General features: G+C 41.4%; 1 protein-coding gene across 4 annotated transcripts; it reads left to right on the forward strand.

Moving 5' to 3' along the window:
- Nucleotides 1-1,385: 1,385 nt before the first annotated feature.
- On the forward strand, nt 1,386-21,501 carry glcci1b (glucocorticoid induced 1b). 4 transcript variants are annotated; one of them, XM_083917675.1, is made up of 9 exons: nt 1,386-1,524; nt 1,690-2,056; nt 6,380-6,528; nt 12,492-12,581; nt 15,150-15,275; nt 16,210-16,347; nt 17,712-17,901; nt 18,809-18,929; nt 19,205-21,501. In XM_083917675.1, the coding sequence occupies exons 2-9, from the start codon at nt 1,741-1,743 to the stop codon at nt 19,554-19,556; spliced, it is 1,482 nt and encodes a 493-aa protein (XP_083773801.1). In that variant the 5' UTR covers nt 1,386-1,524; nt 1,690-1,740; the 3' UTR covers nt 19,557-21,501. The 4 variants fall into 4 exon arrangements, with proteins under 4 accessions (XP_083773801.1, XP_083773803.1, XP_083773804.1 ...); XM_083917677.1 differs by having other exon boundaries at nt 15,153-15,275; XM_083917678.1 differs by having other exon boundaries at nt 6,383-6,528.
- The last annotated feature ends 494 nt before the right edge of the window (nt 21,502-21,995 follow it).

Consider the following 21,995-nt stretch of genomic DNA (forward strand, 5'->3'; position numbering starts at 1 on the left):
TCGAGTTTTCAATCACATCACAGTCTTCCTCAGAAGATGGAGTTTGCCCAGTTGCCAAATTTCCATTTTTTTAAGGAGTTTTTCTAAATTTCAGTGTTGGCTTGAAAAACAGCAGTTAATCAACAATATCAGCACAGTCAGAATCAACTCTTTGGCCAAGTGGGATTAAATGTACAATTAGAGACCAGAACAAATGTAAAGGAAGATGCAATGACCAAATAGAAGTATACTAATTACAATATATTAAGTAAACATAAGTTAAAGTATGTATCCCTAAGTATACTTCATGTTGTAAGTGTACTAATATCGGTGTGCTAATAGCATACTATTTAAATACTACTTGGGACTAAATTGGCCCGCTTTTTAGTTTATAAAAGTTAAGAGCAGTAAACTTGGAGTGCACATCTAGTCTACGTTTTATTTTTTATTGCAACTCTACTACAAGTAAACTTAAATATATAATAGTATTATAGTCTTTATTATATATATATAATAAAAACTCAAGGAAAAGTCAGTCTCTCTCGCTCTCTCTCTCTGTATATATATATATACTTATACAGTATATACTGTGCATACTGTATATGACAAGTATGTAAAAAATAGAATAGAAAGAATAGTCTCTTATATTTAGTGTAAAAGAAGTATACTAGTGGCAAACTTTTAACATTTCCTACACCAGGCATAAAGCTTAAACAAAAACAACATGGCTGAACCAAGATACACAAACAAACAGAACTACCATGGTTCTCCCCAAAGAAAATCCCCATGGTTATCCCTCCTTAAAAAGTGAGAATATTCACAGGCTTAACTACCATGGTAACTGCAGGTAAGTATGTATGAAATATATATAAACAATAACAGTGCAGTTTCTGTTTCCAGGTTAAATTATTACTGTAAATTGTGTACTCAATGCTGGAATAAATATTGCATGCATAATGCAAGTCCATTATTGCTCAATGGGGGGGGGGGGGGATTTCATAGCATTACATTTCCATAACAATTGGGCAAACGCCATCTGCTTAAGAAGATCGTGTATTAATGATTAAAAGCTCCAGAACAGCCTCTAATGGGTATCGTCACTTGTGTTTTATATATTAAATATTAATAATATATAATATACAGCATGCATGTGCGGGATTCATGAGGAATACTTTGGTAAATAGTTTATTTTTTATTTTAATTTTCACCATTTTAAAAAAACTACCCACATTAGTAAGACATGTCTGATCTGATTGGATGAGAGATACGATCCATAGACAAACTTCCACCAATCAGAGCAACTACTGTACAACGCCGCTGTCCAATCAGGAGGCCGGTAGTGAGGAGCGTAGCCCCGCCCACTCGCATCAGCCAGTAGTCTGGCCGAAACAACTGTCATTTAGAGAGTGGACGTGATGGGGAAGACAGAGCGAGAGCTGCTGGAAAACACGAATTAAAACGTTTGAAGAAGTTATCAAAAACAACTTTTAAAGTTACTTGAGTAACGATTAAAGCTAACGGCGGCATGTGTTAGTATCTTTACAGGTAAGTTATCACCAAATAATGCGTGTTTTTCTCCGCATGAGTTGAAATTTTAAAAAAAAGGAAGCTAACGTTTTTTTTTCTTGCTAACAAGCTAATGTTTATCTTAACCGTCCCCCCCCCCCCCCTCGCCACCTCCACCACCACCACCACCTCCTCTTCTAACAGAGAAGCAGCAACTTTGGCAGTCCGTCTTTCTTTGCAGCCAGTTTCGGGAGGATGTCAGCCCCCAGCAACTCGCTCCAGCAGCCGAGGGTGAGACGCAGCAATGCGGGCTCCCCCGGATCGTTCAACAACAGCAGCAGCTGCCGTCTGCACCCCATCCGTGCCACCGTGCCCTACCAGCTCCTGCGTGGGGGTCAGAGCAGCCCGACGCCTCGGTCGCAGACCCTCTACGGTGGTGGAGCCACAAACAGCCGAGGGTCGAGTCCCCCCTCCAGCCCGTCACTCAGTTCAGGAAGTGCAAATGCTAAGCAAAGACTGTCCCCCGAAAATAAGGACTCCTCCTGCCCCCCAGACTCTCCAGTGTCCAGAGGTAAAAACGCCTTTTCTTCAACTGTTGTGCCAAGAAATGCAGTGTCACCACGTGCTGTTGCTTACTGATAACATGCCATGGTAACTTTTTTTAGTATAGCTAACTGGTACACAGTTATACACTTAAATCAAATTAATTTTACAAATATACATTTTTGAGTCAGGAGCGAGGTTGGCACTTGATTTGCTGAAGGTTTGACGCATTAACTGTGTAGCCTACCATCCACTTACACAATTAGGCACTCATAAAGAGAATAGAGTGCACTATTGGCTCTCTTTATTTCCTATGGACTTTTGACAGGAGAGAGGGGGAGGAGAGATTTGGCAGAAAGACATGCTTTCAGTTGTAAAAGGGGCCACGTCAGTCCCAGCAGACGCAGTGCTGAGTGAATAGTCAGGTGTTGCTTATCCTGATCTCACTCCCATGCATACAACGTGGAGTACTTGGCACATTCAGAAACATATGCTGAGCCGGACCATGTTGCCTTGCACATGGTTAACAGAGGTTAGTGCTATGTCGTTTCTTGTCACGCTCAGATGCTCCATGCAAGCAATATGGAGTCAAACTAAGGGAGGACACTGAGCCCCAGCAGCCCTAAAGCCGCATTCTCAAGTGTTTCACTAAATCTCATTTATGTGACTGCCTTTCCTGCCAAACGTCGACACTGTGGCTGTTTTTCCAGACCAATAGCAGTATCCTTTTATAGGTCAGAAATGCACTTTTAGCTGGAAGAATACTGCTTTTCTTTCTTTAAACCTGTCTTTTTAAACAAAACACACATGTAACCACACAGTATCTGGCCAGGCACAATGTGATATGGAAGTGCCTGGTTACAGTTTGCTCTTCCAGTATGTGGAGACTAAAAGGGACTCTTTCTAGTCCTGTGGGTATTTCTGATTTGCATCAGTTCCCATTAAACGCACCAGGTATTCTCACCGCAAGAGTGTTCTGTACTTCCTGACATATCGCAACACGGCAGACAGCAACCACAGTACACCAGCTGGATTAATGCTACCTTCATTTGTCACGTTTAATAGCTTCTCCCTCATACCTTTATCCAAAATGGCAGCCCTCTTGTTTCAGTGTAGAGTGGTAGTTATTTTGGAATTTTATGTTTGCGACGTGCTCCACATTCCTCAGTTCTTTGAATGAGATGACCTCCAACCTTGACCAGTGTACCATGCAAGGCAGGAAACAAAGTCTCTGCCATAACAACAGAGTGGGCAGACTTACCAGGCATGACAAATTTCACCCGTGTTTGGCTAGCGGTTCGTGTTGATTTCCCACCCCAGTGGCATGCCATGCATACCTCAGTCCTCAGTGAAAGAGACGACCTCTAACCCAGGCCAGTGTCTCATGTCGGTGGTGATGATGGAGACTCAACCCTCCATCATCGCTGCAACTTCACAGTCCAAACATGCAGGAGAGGACTCACATGATGACTGTTATCATATCGATGTGGGGTTGGTGGCTACTAGCAGTCAAAAAATGCACCCATGATCAAGTCAGCTTTCATCACAGCAGCCCAACGTGATGTGACTGAAGCAGGAGTTTCTGCACTTTGTAATTTGTCATTCATTGTACTACTTTGAACCCACTTGCAGACATAATGCTTGCCATTTGTTTGGAAATTTAGTCCAAAGTGCTGTGCAGTACCCTCGGTTTGAGTGCCAGACAACGTCACACTGATAATGGACTGCACTGGTGTTCAAACAGTTCAGATCATTGCCTGATGATGAAGGACAGAGTGAAGAGTATTATATTCCACATCATGACCTTTTAGGTTCACCAGCATGAGATCATTCACTTACCACACTGTCCCAACAATGATAGTCCTGCTCTCTGTCAAAGTGCCAGCTGTGCTGAAACAGCCCTACTTCATTGTCACCCATTCAAACTGCAGAGTAGGACCAAATGTGAAAATGAGCGTGTTGTCCAAATCGGTCCACTCTGGTGGAACTGTGCCGGTTTTCTGCAGTTTTATCAGCCTGCACGCCTGACTATGTGGCATCTGGTTGAACCTGCTCAATGTTCAGGTTATAAAAGTTTGAATTGTTGGCACTGTTAGCAGGACCCTCCACGTCCATTCAGATGCACTCCAGCTAGTCAAAGCTAGCTTGTTCTGGGAACCACTGGAGGGACAGATGCTGAAACTGATAATGCTAAAACATCATGGCCCAGATTAATATAATCATTCATATTGTATGAAAGACATTCATTGCTTTAATTACTGTTACAACTCATGTTGAACATTATTGAAATATGAACTGCAGGATGGCCTAGTTAAGTGGTTAAAGAGATTACTCCATGATGATGTGGATGCTCTATTTAAAGTACATAATCAGTAATCATAATACTTGTAGCAGTAGATTATATATTACAGTGAATAATTCAAAAATAATACTCACATTTTTGCAAATGAGTAGTAATGTTACTGTCAGTATAATCAGACACTGCATACGTTGTTTGGATTTTCTCCTAACACCCCTTCTTTACGAAAACCAAGCTTGCACAGTCATGAGAGTGGGCACTTCTATGTTTCATTATTCACAGTGTAGGGAATTAAATGTCCAAGACCATCGACGTGTGTGTACTAAAGTGACACATCCTAGGGGGAAAACTCTGAGATACCAAGTGTGATTTTGAAGATGAAGCTATATTATTGTGATGTTCCTTTCAACCAGTGTCACACAGCCTTGTAAAAGAACATACAGGGAATCATTCTGCTAAGGTTTACAGATCTGGACCACATGTTTGCGTTTTACATTTGCCTCTGCTCCACGGTTAATAAACCAACCATTTATCCCCTGGAATTGCTGCAGAGACTTTTTCACAGGTTGCCGAATGCCCAGTGAAGGAAAGTGCTTGTTAAAATTCAACCTTAAAATATTCCTTTTTTAAATATTGCGTACACCACTCACTTATCCCTGAAATCAGCAGATGGACCGCTTTGATGTCTTGGCTTCTTTCACACTGTTTCTCTTTTCTCATCAGGAGATTATTCGAGTTTGGCAAGTGGGGCGACGATGGAAAATAACCACAATCCCATTTCTGAGAGCACTGGCTCGGCCTATATCAATATTGATGGAAATTTAGCCTGCTTCCTTTGTCTACAATGCTTCAGGGAATTTTACTGTAGCCCAGTAAGCTTACTTAGGCAATACCTTTGGGTGGGTAGGCCGGTGTATTCTACGAACAAAGAACAACAATGAACAGCTATGTAGTTTTCCTAGGAGAGGGGTGCCTCATGTAGATAGTTTAGTCTGTGTGTGTTGGTTGGAAAGGCCTCTGCCTAAACCTACTCAGACGAGTAAATGAGCATGTTTCCCGATCATCATGCTATTCCTTTATTCAGCCTTTGATGAGGAAATTAAGGAGCTTTCACTTTGTTTTAGTAATCACGCAAAGGGGTAATTGAGGCTAATAAATTTAATCCAGCTCTTACTGCAGTCTCATGCCATTCTCAAGCTAATGTCTTTTGTGTTTCTCCTCTTTCTTTTCTTTTTTACTGTGTGTCACTGCAGGAATGTTGAGTGGATGCAGGCAGTATTGATGTGCATTGTGGTGTGGTTGTTTGTGAGTTCTTATGTGGGTGGTGTGTGCTTAACTGCTCTGGCTCACAACAGACTGCTCTCATAACATCAGATACTCCTGCTCAACCATTTACATTTACTTCAGGCCGCAGCTCTCAAGCCTGTTATTTGCCCTGCACTAATACTTATGAGTTCAGAAAACTTGTCTTGTGAGGCACGGCTTTGTTTCATTGAAACGCTGTTAACTTAAGTAGTAAACAGGTGAAGGTGAAGTGCTGATTATAACGTATTGTTTTCAGAGATATCGTCCAACTTTCTTCAGCCAGGGACTTGAGTAATAATTTATTCTGTGACTGAGTGAAATATATTTCTATTCTTGTAATGTGAATGTTTACCCACAACCCGGTTTGTGCTCCCATTACAACACAGTTAAAGAAACTAGGCCAAGTAAGAACTAACTTGTGTTGACGGTAAGACTTTGATGATGCAATTGCTCTTCGTTTCAAGTTGTTTGACATAATAATTTGCCAAAAATGTGAACCATTATGTTTGTGTGGCGCTCAAAATATGGCCCCCGGTCCTTGGCTACACATTTGTGACAGATTTATTACACCGTGACTTATGTGCTCAGCGTTGAACTCAGCAGTATTGACACAATCAGGAAAGTTGGCGCATTGAATTCAAAGATGCCTTTAGGGTGTTTGGGAGTTTTTCTCACTTGGTGCTGACACCTGCATGTTTGTGTTTGTGTGTGCCTCATCCTATTTCTTTATTCTTTCCCAATTCACAGCAGAAAGGTCCAAGTTACAGGTTCGGAGTTCAAGTGCCATCCGGCGGACTTCTTCCCTGGATGCCATCACAGGGCCATACCTCACTGGCCAGTGGCCTCGGGACTCCCATGGACCCTACCCTTCCTGTATGAAAGACAAAGCCACACAGGTATGTACCATTCAGAAAGAAATGCTATCTCGGCTATAAGCACGAATAGAGCTGGACCATATCATGTTGTTCATTTTAATAGAGTTGCAAAGGAGGAACTGTTGGTTCTGGAAGTGTTTCCATTGTAAAGTTGTTTTAAACAATATCTTAATTATTATTATTTAACAGAGATATCAGACTCTGACAGGTAATTGAAAATATTCTGTTGCTTTATCTCATGAATTCCACTTTAAATAATTTCAACTTTCTGAGACACTCATGGTCTAAATACTACTATCCATGAGCCTTGGCTGCTGTTGTAGCCTGTCTTGGAGAAAAAGGCAGTCAGAGACGCAAAACAGAGCAGTAGCAAATTCCAAAAACTAATGTTACGGTGCATACCAAATGGCCGCAGCGTCCATGGTTCCTGCTGGGGGAAAATACAACCTCAGATACAAAGAGAAGAGGCGCTACATCCCACTACAAAGGTTGCACATGTCGTCTTCTTGTAACCAATTTATCTGGAGACGTGAGGCATGACAGCGATTGATTGATCACCACATTGTACGTTCAGTTTGGGGTAATTAATCAGTGAAACATGTTGCGCCGTCAGGGGAAATAAAGAAAATCAAGTTTGGAAAAGTAGAGTCGAATGGCTTAATCCGTTATATTCAGGAGGGGATGTGTGAGGAAAGGCTCCACTGCATGAGAAACACCAGGCTGAGTGTTGTTTAATAAGCATGAGATTTACACCAACATGTTTTCCATTGAGTTATTCTGAAGTTTGACATGGCATAAAAACACAGTGTCTGGTAAAGCCCCAACTTCCACACTTCATTTTCATTTCTCCCAGCAAATTATGGCAGTTAGGACTTCCAAATAATTGTTGGTTCTGTCGTAGTGGCTGATGAAGGAGACAGATTTACAAGCCGTGGCCAAAGATTTTGTTGTGGTAATCTGGTGGCTGGTGGCGGAGGCTGCTGCCAATACAGGCCTGATAGACTTTACTGTAAATATTCAGAAATCCCTCACAACACTATTTTAATACATTATGACTTACTTCATAAAACCTTTTTGCATGGATTTGGTATTGAGCCTCACCACAGTATTCCTGGAAAGCAGCCCACACATGATCACCCACTAATCTTGCAATGTGACTGATGGCTAAAGTCCCAAAGAGCTTAATTTTTGTGGGTGTTGGTTTGGGGTGGGTTAGTGTTATGAAAGAATATTGACTATGCATGGGCTGCTCTCTCTTTGCTAAAAGAAGCCTTTCATGTGTCTGAATGCAGACCGCCAAGCCTAATTTACATGGGCTTCATCCCTTTAACCCCTCATTTGCCCTGCATCTCTTTGTGTATAGGCTGAGGAAGTGGTGAGAGGGCCTACAAGATCTCTTGAAGTGGCTGTACGCAGCGTAAATACCTCTTATTACAGGGTTCCTGTGCAGCCCTGGAAAGACAAGTATGGAATATCAATTGGATATTTATCAAATCTTGAAAGATATCAGAGCTAAATAAATGGCATGGGCACGTATACAGAATACAAACCTACTGTTTTTGGGAACGTTGTGGTATTTGCCTAGCTATACGGGGACAGCCATTATCGGCAAAAGCGATGATTTTAGCCTGACCAAAATGAAAATCCAGTCCAAGAGATTTATGGCTGTGGAAAGTAGAGATGGAAAACATTTGGCTGTGTTGTAATGATGTGGAAGAGTGTGACACACTTTACAATCCTTGAGCGATTAAATGCACAAACTCCCCCGAGGATAGTGAGAGACCACTTCCTGTTAAAAAGCTACGCCTGGGCCCAGCTATTTCTATAAGACAACAACAGCAGAGAGCAGCAGACAAAAGATCCCTGGCCCCTTTTTGTTGTACATTGCAGAAGTTCAAGACAGCCTCTCCTTTGAGCTGTTATGTAGCTTTGCATGGAGGTGAAGTAGTTTGCACCTGTCCCCCAGGCTATGGCTGTGTCGAGGAGAAATCCCACTGCTTACCACCTGGCCCTCATGGCTGCACGGCCCGCCTGCCTTTTGTGTGGGAGTTGAGGAGCAGAGGGCCCATACATATGCTAATCACTGTTCCGGGATAGGTCTGTGTGCCCTAGGCCCTGTGGTTACAGAACACAGAGAATGTCTGTATGAAGATTAGGGCCCTGACACACCAAGCCGACCTCAAAGAAATGGAACTGACAAAAGCAGACTGATCAAACACTTTGCGTCGCCTCACGTCTTCTGCTAAAAGTTGCCATCGAACACAACACAACACAAAGACTACAGCCGATGGCCAGCTGACCACTGACGCGCGTTTACATTATGCGTCTGCGTGAGAGGCAATAACAGTCTGCGTTTGTAATCTGAAAAACATAACGGAAAGATAACTAAACCGCAAGTCTGCTTAAACTGTGTCATTACAGCACTGGGATATGAAATGAGAATACCGTACGTCTGAAACGTTTGGAACTGATGCTATAAACTTTGCTCTGCCGATAAAAACACTGTTGCTAGTAGAGATGTTCCAATACCACTTTTCCTTCCAGATACCGATTTCAAGTACTGATACCAGGAACTCGGATAACTTGACTGGATAATATTTAGCATTATGAGATTACATTGCCAACCAATTTTAAATGAACACTGAAAAAATTAAGAATAAATAAAAATAAATGGGCAAATAAACATCATGTTCATTATCATTCAATCACTGACCATTTAAAAAAGAATAAATAATAAATAAAGTAAATGACTAAATAGTACTGTATGTTCAGTATCAGTCAGTTGCTTAGCATTTAAATTTTTAATGTATTTTATTTTCTGCATTATATGTTCTTGCATGTATGTGTATATATATATATAAATTATATGTTATAAAGGTTTTCATATTGGAAAACCTAAACGCCAATACGATATGTCTGCGATAGGCCAATATAGGCTGATACTGTCTGACCAATATCTGTCTATTTCTGCCAGATATCCATCTCTCTGCTTGGTGTGTCAGAGTCTTAACATGGACAGACACAATAATTGTACTTTACTGCTGTATTACATGGTATCTGCTATCACTGTGCCCCTTTTTTGCTTCATATGAGCATAATGTTCAGTGAGTTCCAGACATGCATGAGATAACAGCTACGCAAAGTCAACTCCCCCAATCAGAATGCATGTTCTCCTCATCTCTAAACCCCATCAAATGATAGCAATGGCACTCTGCTCGCATGTCTCGGCATGCAATCTAAACAAACGAGCACAAATTCCACTGCAACTCTATTGAAGCCCAGTCATTATTTCCTGCTTTGGAACGGAGCTGAATTCTTGAGGATGTGTCCTGCATGTAACGCTTTGGGTGGGAATCATAATGGGAAGCAAGCTGCAGACTACAGTAACGGGGCTTTATCTGCACAGCAGTACATTATCAGGCACAACACCTGGTAACCAAGTCTACAAAGCACACAACTCAGGCCGGAAGCTCAAGAGCTAGCATGATAAAAGGGCCCTCTATAGGGTAAGGGTAAATAGAGGTGTGTGTGTGTTCTTGTTAACAGACAATTCTTGGGGGAGCAGTATCAATCAATCAAGAAAGATAGCATGCATGCGTTCCAACTGTCTTTTCTTAGTATGCATACCTGGGGGACAATTAGGTCAGATTGCAAACCGGTGGTCTGTTGACATCCCTTTCTTGAGAGTTCAAACAAAAGCATGGGCTATTAGAAGAAAGTCCCTTTTTATATCTGAAACATTGAGTGTGTGTTTAGGAATGGATTTACAAACCGATATTTTTATATTAGCCGGTAATTGTTTAAATGTTGGCTCAAATGCTAACATCTTCATTAAATGTTGCACTTTTTGTTTTGTCGCCACTTTGAACAGTAAGCAAACATTCATCGCCTTATGTCAAAATAAAAAGGAATCATTTCATTTAAGGCTCATTAGGATGAAGTAACACTTGCAATTTCCCCCCATGTGGGACGAATGAAGGGTTATCTAACCTTACTTGGAGATGAAGAAAAGTACTGCTTGTGCGTATATAACTGACATAAATAGTATGTCATGTCATGTCAGAGTGACAGTGAACCCCAACCATGATCCCCTCCATTTCTCATTTGACCTGTGAAATCATTGTGCTTGTCATTTTAACCTGCCATATTAAAGTGTCACATTTCATTGAGTTACAAGTAGCAAGTATCATTCCCTATTTGACGTCATAGAACATCTGTGACGACTTAGTTTTTCCCTCTACAGGTCCACAACTCCATAAAGCCTGCCTGCCCTTTTACAGCAATGTGCATTCGGTATGAACAGATTAAGCTGCAGCATCGAGTCCCTCAATGTCTGGCAGAGGCATCAAACGGCACAGGCCATGCTCAAAATGTTAATGCTAAAGGCTAGCTACACATCTGCCATCCAGCGTGGCCAAGCACAGTGGTCCCTTTATGAGAGCACAAGCAACCATTTAATTCGCTGTCCTTTTCTGGGGGAAACCAGCGGCAGCAATCCAGCGCAAATGGCTTCACGGGTGTTCCTCATTATTCACAGTGTGATATTCCATATCATAGGGCAAGGCTTGTGCGTTGGTCGGAGAGCCATAGAGAGATTTCTGTTTGCGTGGGGTCAGACATAGGCAGTGAAGACACTGGCATTTAAGATGTTTCATACTACTGTGCTAATCATAAAAAGTTGTTTGAGAACCGGAGGCACTGTTGATGTGCATAATCAGGGGGAAGTATGTGGTTTCAGACGACCCTTATGAAACATCCTCAGTCTGTTTTTTGCATATATTTACATAACTTAACCGTTTCCTTGTTTATGCAGTAGAGGTCTAAAAGACATGTTCAGTGAGACAGAACTGCCCCTATGCTCTCTGGGAGGGAATGTTTTGTATATCAGATGTTTTCTTATCGGCGTACTAACGACTGTATGACGACGAATGCATCCGTAGACTCGTTGACCTGGTATAATTCTAGCATTGTGCTGAACGTATTCTGCCAAATCACCCTGGTGTCTGTGTGTGTGGGTATATAAATCATTATACTTACCCGTAGATTAACTTATTGTGAAAAGATGCAAACTCCTATCTGGGAAACTAGCACCAGCTGCTAGTGAAGGCCTTGTAAATGTCACCTGTGGCTGAAAAGGCAGGTAACCGTATATTTGACTGCCCTGTAATTATTTTCCTGAACTATGTTTGCTTGTTAAATGGCTGGTGGAGTTTGGAATGTACTAGTCGGTTTAGCCTGTAGACAAAATGATAATTATTTATCTTCACCTGGCTTACCCATTAAAAGGCAATCAAACCTGCTATGACTGTAGTTTTTCCTGTTGAGCGTAGATGTTTCCTAAGGGATGGTATCTTATGACTGATTTTTATGACCTCATTTTTATCGATTCCAGATTTTTCCAGCTTTAGTTTTGAGCACACGGCACTCATTACCGCTTTCACCCACATCTCTCTCAACTGTTTATCCAAACATTTTACTTTTAAGGTATTCAGTTGATGCCGACATCCTGAGTGAATCGGCGGTTCTCGGGAGGTCTTTTAGTTTTCTCCTTCATTTACAAACTTGTATTTCATTATGTACTTGGGTAGAAAGATGTGTACATATTTAAAATGACTCTTGATGGGCATATATTCAACAAGGACTACATCTGATCTACGTAAACACTAGGCTACCCTGCCACGCAAACAAATCTCAGAAATGGCAGGTTGGTTAATCTTAGGCTTTAAGGGTCATGTACTGTATTATATTTAGATATCTTTGCATCCACACACAATGGTAACTTGTGTTTATGCTCCTTTGCAGGGGTACATCATACTTATCTTTATGTGCCTATGTAACATAAGGTCTGCCATTTGGTGGCCACAGTGTTGTACGGTACATATAGTGCACATCTCAATAGCATGAGTTGTGTCTGTGTTTTAGAGGAAATGATACCGAGTTGTGCAACTTGTGGTTATGTGTCAGCGTGCATTTATGTGTTTCAGACTCCAGGTCTCTGGATTGATGAGGGAGCAGAACTGGGAAGTCCTCACCAGCGGTCAGCCTCGTGGGGCAGCGCGGACCACCTCAAAGAGGTAGATTCACCTGTCTTAACCGTGGTTCACCCAAGTCACAGCTGCTCCTGACAGCAAGCACCACAGATGCTGGATTAAGACAGTGGAGTAGTGTCAGCAACCTGTCTGGCACTAAGAGGCCAGACTGGTTGAAAACATTCATCCTGCCAGTTCAAAGAGCATGTTACTGTCATTTTTGAGATTCCTTCCATTTATTCAAAATGCGTTTTATATGTCAGGGTCTGAGGTCAGCCTAAATATTATGCTCCTTAAGCTCGGTTTCCACCCCTGTCTATCTGTTAGGCTTGGTGGCCGACCAGCAGACCACATGGAGCTATTAGGTCTCCAACTCTCCAGACCACAGTCTAAATTTAGCCTTCTTCTCCCCTCTGTTTCCCACTCAACTGCACCCTTGCATCTCATTATGGCCTGTTGTTTTTGAGAGACGGTGCAGGAGCTCCTCTCAAGGGTGATCCAGCCAGATTGTTCTCTTTTTAGTTTGCACCGAGTGAACTTATTCAGGGTAACGTGTTGCTTGAAAGCCTTATAAATACCCCTGCAGCACAATAGACATTCATGTTCTCCTGTTTCCGGCACAAAATCTGACATCTGTGTGTGATCAATATTTAATTCCAAAATAGTAATGGCACACAGATGTGTCAGGTTTTTGTTAGCTTTGACTAATTGAGAGCCATTTCTCAAACTCATAAGTGCCAGAAGTAAACACCAGTACGCAGAACTGCATTCTATAATAACTGAATTTTATGGCTAAAAGGCCAAAGATTTCAATTCAATTTTATTTACAGTGCCAAATCATAACCAAAGTTATCTCAGGACACTTTACAAACTAGGTAAAGACCACACTCTATGACTTATTTATGATTTACAGAGACCCAACAATTCCCCCGTAGAGTACGGTGGCGTTGAAAACCTTCACTATAACAGGCAGGAACGTCAGACAGACCCAGCTCTGTGGAGGACGCACATCTGTCTGCACCGGAGAGAGGAAGAGAAGGAGAGAGAGAGAGAGAGAGAAAAGACGGACAGATGGACAGACAGACACAAAGACAGAGACACTTCCAGTAACTATAATAATATCTATAGTAATGTGAATATGACATATATGTTATGGTGGTTAATACAGCAGAATAGTAGAAACAAGCACAGCTGAGGTGATAGATTGTTATAGCAGCAGGAAGCGTCACGCAGGACCACGGCAGCAGGCACCACCACGATCAGCAGAGACCTGCGAGACGACGAAGCACAACAACTCCGGGGAAGATGTGTTCCTCATGTTTGTATTAAGTTCAATTCAATATAAAATAGGTCAACATTATTAATTACTATTAATGAATTAAGATAAGAAACTGTTCAGGCTTTGATTATGAATATAATTGTGGATAAGAACTATAGGTTAACATGCGGCACTTAACGCCAACTGTTTTAAAGGTAAACAGGAAGAGACACGTTTTAATAACTACACTCACAAGATGCACAGCATAGTTGGAATCAGACGTTACAAATTACATTGAAGTGTAAATGTAGTCATTAGCTGGAACTGGGCCTTTCTGCAGACAGTAGCATAGCACAGCCAGGAAAACCTCTCTTTCTCATCCTATGAGATTACGTCGGGATTGCCTGGACTTGTCATTATCTACTGTTGCGGTCACTCAATGAATGCAGTGAACTGTATTCTTCTCGCTCTAACCTCTGCGACTACGAGTGTGGGAGGACATCTTTGAAAAGAGCAAGTCTCTTTGTTGACTGTGTTGCCAGGTTTACAAGATCAGCATTGAAGACCACACCTTTGTCTGCATAGCACAAATGCGTGTCTTAAACTCACAAAGGGTATCCTGTTTTTAGGCTGATACTGGGCCAGATGCAGAAACACCCATTGACCTAACTTGTTTCATCATCAGACATGTATCAGTGACTACATGCACTAGTTGCCTCAGTCTTCAAGAGTGTATTGTATAACAATGTTTTCAAATGGAAAGTAAAAATGCAACATTTAATAGATCCAGTTTCTCTAATTTGCATCTTTTTCTTGTTTTGACATCATAGCAAATTCACTGTATTTGGGTTCAGGCCTGTTGGTTGAACAAAACACGTTATTGGAAGAAGTGTGCTTTAGGGGATTGGGACTGGCATTTTTCACTTTTTTATACATCAAACAATTAATGCTGAATGGACTTTGTTGTACATTGCATTTATATAGCGCCTTCTTAGTCTTTCGACCACTTAAAGCGTTTGACACCATGCCACATTCGGCCATTCGTACACTGATAGCACAGTCTTCGGGAGCAATTTGGGATTCAGTCTCTTGCCCAAAGACGGAGATTGAACTGCCGAACTTACGATTAGAGGTCAACCTGTTCCCCCTACTGAACAAATGAACCAAGAAAATATTCAGCAGATTACGACTACGAAACGAACTGCCCTTCATGGGAGCAAATATACTTATTACTTTCTGCCTTCAATAATTTCAGTGAAGGGAAAAGTTATAATTCACATGTTGAAACAGATCCATTGCCTTCATGACTCGATGTGATCTGTCGTTTGCTGAAGATGATGTGACTTTTCTTCCAGCAGATTGCTAAACTGAGACTGCAGCTGCAGCGCAGCAAACAGGTCAGCCGGCAGAGCAAAGACAGGGAACAGAGCTCACTGCAGCTGCAGCAACACGCGCAGCATGGCCCTGCATGCCAACCACAGGTGAGTTATTCATGTCAATATTCATGCCATGACACACTGAGGCACCAGCAGCTCTTATCAAGTGAAAACATTAACTTACTCTGACTTTGGTGATGCAAGAATTTGATCCGACTGCAGGTTTATGATAAGGTAGCTTAGCAGCCAAGTTAAAAACAGACGGTGACCAAACCAAACCAAACCACAGTGTTGAAGAGCAGAGAACTGAATCTAAATATATTAGAGTTAAGCAAGGTGGCTTTTTGCATTACTTAGTTAATGTATCAAATTATAAATCAGGGCCTTCTGTTTTAATTTGCTACATTTGTTTTAGTTTGGTAATTTTAAAGCTGTAGGTTATCAACATGCTATAATTATGCAGTCACTATTTAAGGAGTAGGTTTACCGTATGGTGCCTCTATTTTAAACATTTAGTGGCATTCAGACTTGTGTATCGGCCATATTTGATCATAATCCAAGTTTATAATATTGCTTGTTGCTCTGCCTTTGACTGAGGAAGTCTAGTAAATGAATCCGTTCTGACCAGTTGTGTCAAAAGAAGAGGGAGGGAATGTGTCCGGGCATGTCCTGTTCCCTTGTGTTTGCAGTTCATTCATTAACAGATGCCCAGCAACAGTGCACATCAACCACTGTGGGAAAATTAACATAAACAGTGATATGCTATGCCCTGTAAGCACATGTGTGTAGATCACGATCTACCTGGAACATTTAATCCTGCTTCAGTAACATAAATTTGAAGTGAGTGCCTCCACCTGTCAAATATCTCATTAAAAAACTGGATCAACGACTATTTAATACTGCGAGCAGATCTTTGTGTCACAGAGTCAGACACATGCAGTATCGTGTGTTTAATTTCACAAGTGATCTGAATTGTGAGAGGATTATTTTGATCATTTTTCACTTAGATTTTGTATTTTATTTGTGTCTGTCTTTCCAGTACAAGGTAACATCATCAGCCCTGTCAACAATACCCGTGCCAAAATCCCTCATATGCAGGGTGCCGAGCAGCGTGGAGGGCATCAGCCACGAGCTAGAAAACGTGTTCATCAGAGAGGACTGGGAGCAGGGCATACAGGTAGGCATGTGTCCACACGTGAGCAACGGGTCAAGCAGTTTTTAAATAAATATGAAAAGTGCTTGTTTAACTGCAAATGTATGACAGTAGTTTGTACTCTACATAAAATATCCATTTGTAATAAAGTCTTATCTCTTGACCCTGTTCTGTGACATCGACTGACTGTAAATACAAGCAGCTAAGTGTCGGCAATAATCATAAACACTCTATGAATCTGTGAAAGGTAATGTTTGTTAAAATAAGAGTGAATCAGGCCTATATGTTCTATTTTGTTTACTTAGGAAAATTGAGATTTTTCCCCTTTTTAATATCAGTCAAACTTTACATATATTTGAATGTGCTTGTATTAAAAAATAGTAGTGATTCCGAGTTTGTGAAATAATGAGATGTTTAAAATAACAATTTGGCCTTAAACCTATTTTTGTTGTTATTTTCCCCCCTTTTGTGCAAGAAAAACAAAGCTATCTTATTTAATAGTAATTCAACCCTTCATTCAACTGTCTTTGAAGGAGCCACACTAACAACATTTTAATATACCCTTCTTTCACATGAAGATATAATTTATTTGAAAATAACTGCTACACAACATTAAGCTAGTGCTAAATGTATGCAATACAGCAGATAAACATCTGCCAGTGCCATCAGAGAACATCTCATGCATCCCTGAAAGTAGCTTTTCAGGCTTAAAATGTATCACACGCACACAGACACAGTCTTGTAAAGTCACTTGCAGCATTGCGCGCCATACTGTCAGGCAACATATATTCTCACTCGCACTGAATTAATTGCTTAGAGGTGAGGACACTCGTAAATCTTGTCTGATGTGGGCTAGTGAACCTTGGCAGCTTTGTAAAACTCCCCGTTTAGAAAGTTACAGACACACGCAGTTTAAATGCACATAAACGTACACACCACTGCAGATTTACAGCGTGCTGTGCACCGAACCCTTTTTCTTGCCTTCTGTCCCGTTTGAGTCCGTTGTGCCAAAGCAGAGCGCTCACTCTGCACATCACACTGTTCATCTGCTGTCAAGTATTACCATCTGGTGTTGTGTTTGCTTCTCCACTTGCCCTTTAAACAGACAGATAAACAAACCAGAAGCTTTTCAGTTCCTGTCATTCTCAAATTTAGGATATTTTCGCTGGAGCTCTTAACCCAGAGTGACATCATCTGGTGAGTGAGCAGTAGCTGTTCAGTGAGTTGCACAGGAACGCTTCAGTGGGTTTTTCAAGGACGCGTTGCCTGTAACGGTTGATTGGTTATGACCTTTTGAGTTATGACTCTCTTTAAACGCTAAGCACCACCACTCTGACATTTTAGGATCCATGTACATTAACCACCTCCCCCACGCTCTGACCTCACAGGCCATGGATGTGGTGGATGGCCGCCGTGCCCCCTTCCCTCCGCATCACTACAGCAACAGTGGGGATACACGTGACACAGACACACAGGCCCCTTCAAGCGGTGACTCCAGCCCATCGCCCCGCCCCTGCAGTTCTGACCACGTCCACTCTCCTGAGGGAAGCCCGTGCTCTGCAGAGGAAATCGACAAAGGTGGGCCTTGGTTGTGTGTGTGAAATCGGTGGAGGTGCCTCCAAAGCTGCATCTGTCAAAGTCTGTTTGCAGGTCATGTGCAAAAAGTTGTATAAAGCCTTAAATTGCCTCAGATAATGTCACTTGAGTCTGCGTGATCCGACAAAACTGTTGGCGGTTGAGTTGCTTTGTGGGTATTATAGGCGCCAGGCTTTATCAAGATACTATATCTCTGGTTCTTCAACATTTCTGAGTGTTTCAATTGTTTACTTAATGCATCTCAAAAGAATTTGAAGTAGAGTGAGACGTCTTCTCGCCGCTCTCCCTCTCTCTGTCCTTTGCCAATAGGAGTGGTCTCCTTCTCTAAAGTGACCTGTGATTGGCAGAGTCTCCTGTCACAGGCTAGATTTTTTTTAAGCCTAAAAACAGAAACAAGAGGAGGTGCAAAAGTCTAGTTTTCTCTCAGAACACTTGAATTACAATATCAAAAAGATTATTATGGATTTTTTTGCCCAACCTCATCAAAAATAGAACGCTACCCTAGGTTTAAGTTACTTAGATTGATCTTTGGCCGTGTTGACATTGACAAAGACAAATGGACGACAGTATGCTCCCTAAAAGCTCGTCCAGGGTATTTAACCGTAAAGCTTTTATTGGGTACTGAAAGTTTTTATATTGAGTTTGTTTAGGCAAAGTCCCTGTACACCATCTTGTGTTATATATGTATATAAGTGTTGCTTAGTTTGTTGAATCAAAAAAAGAGTTTTGTAGAAAAGGATTTCCAGATAAGCAAGGTTGATTTTTAGTATCAGTCTACTCATATGGAAATTTTTAATTCATACGCAGCCCTACTTTACGCACATTGCAGCTCCTAAGATTCAGTGTTGTTTTCCCTTGTTATATGTAATATTCTGTTCTGTATTTCCAGACAATGTGTGCAGTTCTCCTCTCCCCAAGTTTGCCACATCTCCCAAACCTAACAACAGCTACATGTTCAAACGGGAACCTCCAGAGGGCTGTGAGAGGGTCAAAGTGTTTGAAGAGATGGTGTAAGTATTTTTTCTTTGTTTTTCATTTACCCAATGCATTCTGTTTGCGTTTTTAAATGCACCCTGTATGAGCGCTGCGTGTACAGATCATTAAAGGAAAAACAATTTACTGAGATCCTCTTAGAGGAAAGTACAACACAGCTAACAAGCTTATTTGCATTGTGGGTGGCAGGGATGAGGGCAAAATGGCTGTGTGGGATAAACAACTGGCATTTAATCAAAACAACTATATAAATAGAAAATAATAAGTACTGAGCTCAACTTTTTGTCTTCAGGTCCGGCAAATCAAAAGGCTTCCCTCTCTTCTCGTGCCCTGACAAAAACAAGGTGAACTTCATTCCCAGGGGCTCGGCCTTCTGCCCCGTCAAACTCCTCTGCTCCTCCCTCTTCTCCCCCGTCTCTCCCTCGTCCTGCTCCTCCGCCAACCCCGGTCTCCATGGCAACGACAGCCCAGGGCCTCAGGTGACCCCAACTCTGCCCACTGCACCACTAGCTACCTTTCCGGCCTCCGCTGACTGGAGCTCCGACACAAGCACAGGCATAAACACAGACAACAGCACAGACCGCCAGAGCCCCGACACAGATGCGGGGAAAGATGGCTCAGCACAAGTTCTCCTCACCAGCTAGTCCTCAGGTATTCATAACCAAACCCCTTAAAGCTGAAACATACAGTTAATCAGGCGGTACGGTTTTAAAACAAAGAAAAACAACAAAAAAAATCCTTGCACTCCGTTAATCCTAACGTTAGCCAGCAGGGAGTGCCCAAGGTCTAGAAATGACAAACACAAAGTAGGACAACGGTACCGGCATCCTGCTCCACAAGCTTGATAGTTTGATTATTGTCGTCCAGACTTAAGAGTGTGCTGACCTTGGGCACAGCCTCCCTTCACCCATCACTAACCTAGCCTTCTCCGTACCCTGACAACACCCATAACAAACATAGCTTTGCTTTCTTTTACAAAAAAAAAAGGAAATTACTACTCAAATGATTGTGTTACGTGGCAGTTTTATCAAGATGCAATGAAAAAGGACAAATCTTAAACTTTCACAAGAGCAACATGCTACTCAGTATCTAACCAGCTTATTAGCTGTTCGGTGTTCGGCGAGCTAACCTCTGAAGTACATATACGTAAGCTTCTTTTGACAGAATAGTAAATGCTTGATTCATATACTTAGCATATAAGGATATCTTAGAGTCAGGATACAATGCCCAACGTTAACCACAATGTTTGCACTTGTTAAGAAATGGCTCAGAATGATACAGGCCACGGCCTATATTTTTATTTGTTTATTTTAACATATTTGTAGCACGATGTCTTTGTCTTTGAGTGCTCCATCCAACCGGCTCATGAGCCAAGACCTAGATCTGCTTTTCTAGTCAAAACTGGGTTAGCTCAACACAAAATGCAAATGTCAGCTGTTTTTCAGTGACCAAATAACCAAACACAGAGCACACACACACACACACCTTCCCCATTGCTTTGTTTAATTGCCCCAGACTACACAGAACAATAACTCAGGTCATGTGGAATGTACTTGCTTGGACTATGTTGCCTTTCCCCAGTGTTCATGACTTTCTTCTACAGAAAGACATTCCAGTCTTTTGCAGAAATGTTTTATTTTTCTTCCCCGGAGAGGGAGTTTATTACGGACTGAATCAAAATGATTGGTGTCACGTCTTGTGGCAGAGGACTTTTGCGTGAACCTGTTCAGGTTAGAGTTTCAGGTGCTACGACACATTCCAGAGATCGCCGTTGCATAGGTCAACCGTGAGTACTACTAGTGTAAGCGGAACTAGCTACATAAGCTACACCCTCCCAAATTGAGACGCTGACAGATGTCGTTTGTTTCGCCCCTTTGTTAAATATGTACCAAAGCAAATTGCAAAACAATGACAGGCCTGTCGTGTATTTGGGACATGAGAGGCACCGTTTTGTGTCGGAAGCCGAATGTTTATGTGCATTTCGTTACGTTTCTAAACAGTTCAGCGACGTGTAAACACTGGTTCATAGTGTTTCAAACACAGGAGATAAGCGTTGAACCAAGCCTAAGCACTTAACTTGGAAGTGAGATGATAATCACTATTTTTATTTTAGACAAATTTGTAAGTTAAAACAATCAGATCTCGAGTGTGCAATTGATTTTTGTTTGAAGTAAAGCTACACTAACACTTTTTGTGTAACACACTTCGGCTCAATATACAGAAAGTGAAGTTACCTGTACAAGTTGTATCACCCGAACATATAAAAAAAATAAACAACATATAAAAAAAACTGATTTTGACCAAGTAAACTCTGAATGTGAGCATTAAACTAGCAAACGTTTCATTCCAAAACGTTAGTCTGTTAAGCCACTCGCACACAGAAACACAAATATGAACAATATGCAAAACATTCCACACAAATAAAGTAAAACTACTTTCTTCTGCGTGCAGCGCCGAGAGTTTCGATCCTACTAATTCAGATTTTTCTCCACAAGCTCATTGTGCAGTGCAGTTAAGAGATGGTTGCCATGTTTGGCAACGATGATTCAGTTCTCCTGTGTATACGCATTTTTATGTAGCTCCTGTGTGTGTGTGTTTTTCAATAAAGAAAACAAAAAGTCTCTTTTTTTTGGATTGGTATGGTATGTAATCTTCTCAGAGGCCACAGGCAGACACATCAACTAATACTATCAGCATTCACAAGCATGGCATTCATATAGAAAGAGGAGTCCTGGTAAGGAAATCAATGATTTGGTTATGATTTTAAATATTAACAAACGTCACATGGCTCGAACATCAAAAACGACACAACAAAATAAACGCACAATCAATATACTTTATAAGGAATCAGATAATAATGATGATGAGGTTCTATATTGTTGTTTGTGATTAGATTAAGGCGTTTACTCTCATATATATATATTCAATTTATGCAGCATTGATACATGATTGTGTTTTCACCATTATACAACTCTCCAGTTTATAATCCACTGAAAACTGCATATATTTCCCATGAAAGCCCAAAACCAAACAAGTTCTTGTCAAATCTCACATTAATACAAACGTATTGTTCATTCAATCAC

The sequence above is a fragment of the Echiichthys vipera genome, assembly GCF_963691815.1.
Source record: "Echiichthys vipera genome assembly, chromosome: 8".
Lineage (NCBI taxonomy): Eukaryota > Metazoa > Chordata > Actinopteri > Perciformes > Trachinidae > Echiichthys > Echiichthys vipera.

Bases quoted from the DNA above. Each gene is read 5' to 3' on its own strand.
- glcci1b (XM_083917675.1), top strand. From the start codon at position 1,741: ATGTCAGCCCCCAGCAACTCGCTCCAGCAGCCGAGGGTGAGACGCAGC. The intron at 6,529-12,491 runs GTATGTACCATT...TATGTGTTTCAG, and splicing joins TGAAAGACAAAGCCACACAG to ACTCCAGGTCTCTGGATTGA. The intron at 15,276-16,209 runs GTGAGTTATTCA...CTGTCTTTCCAG, and splicing joins GCCCTGCATGCCAACCACAG to TACAAGGTAACATCATCAGC.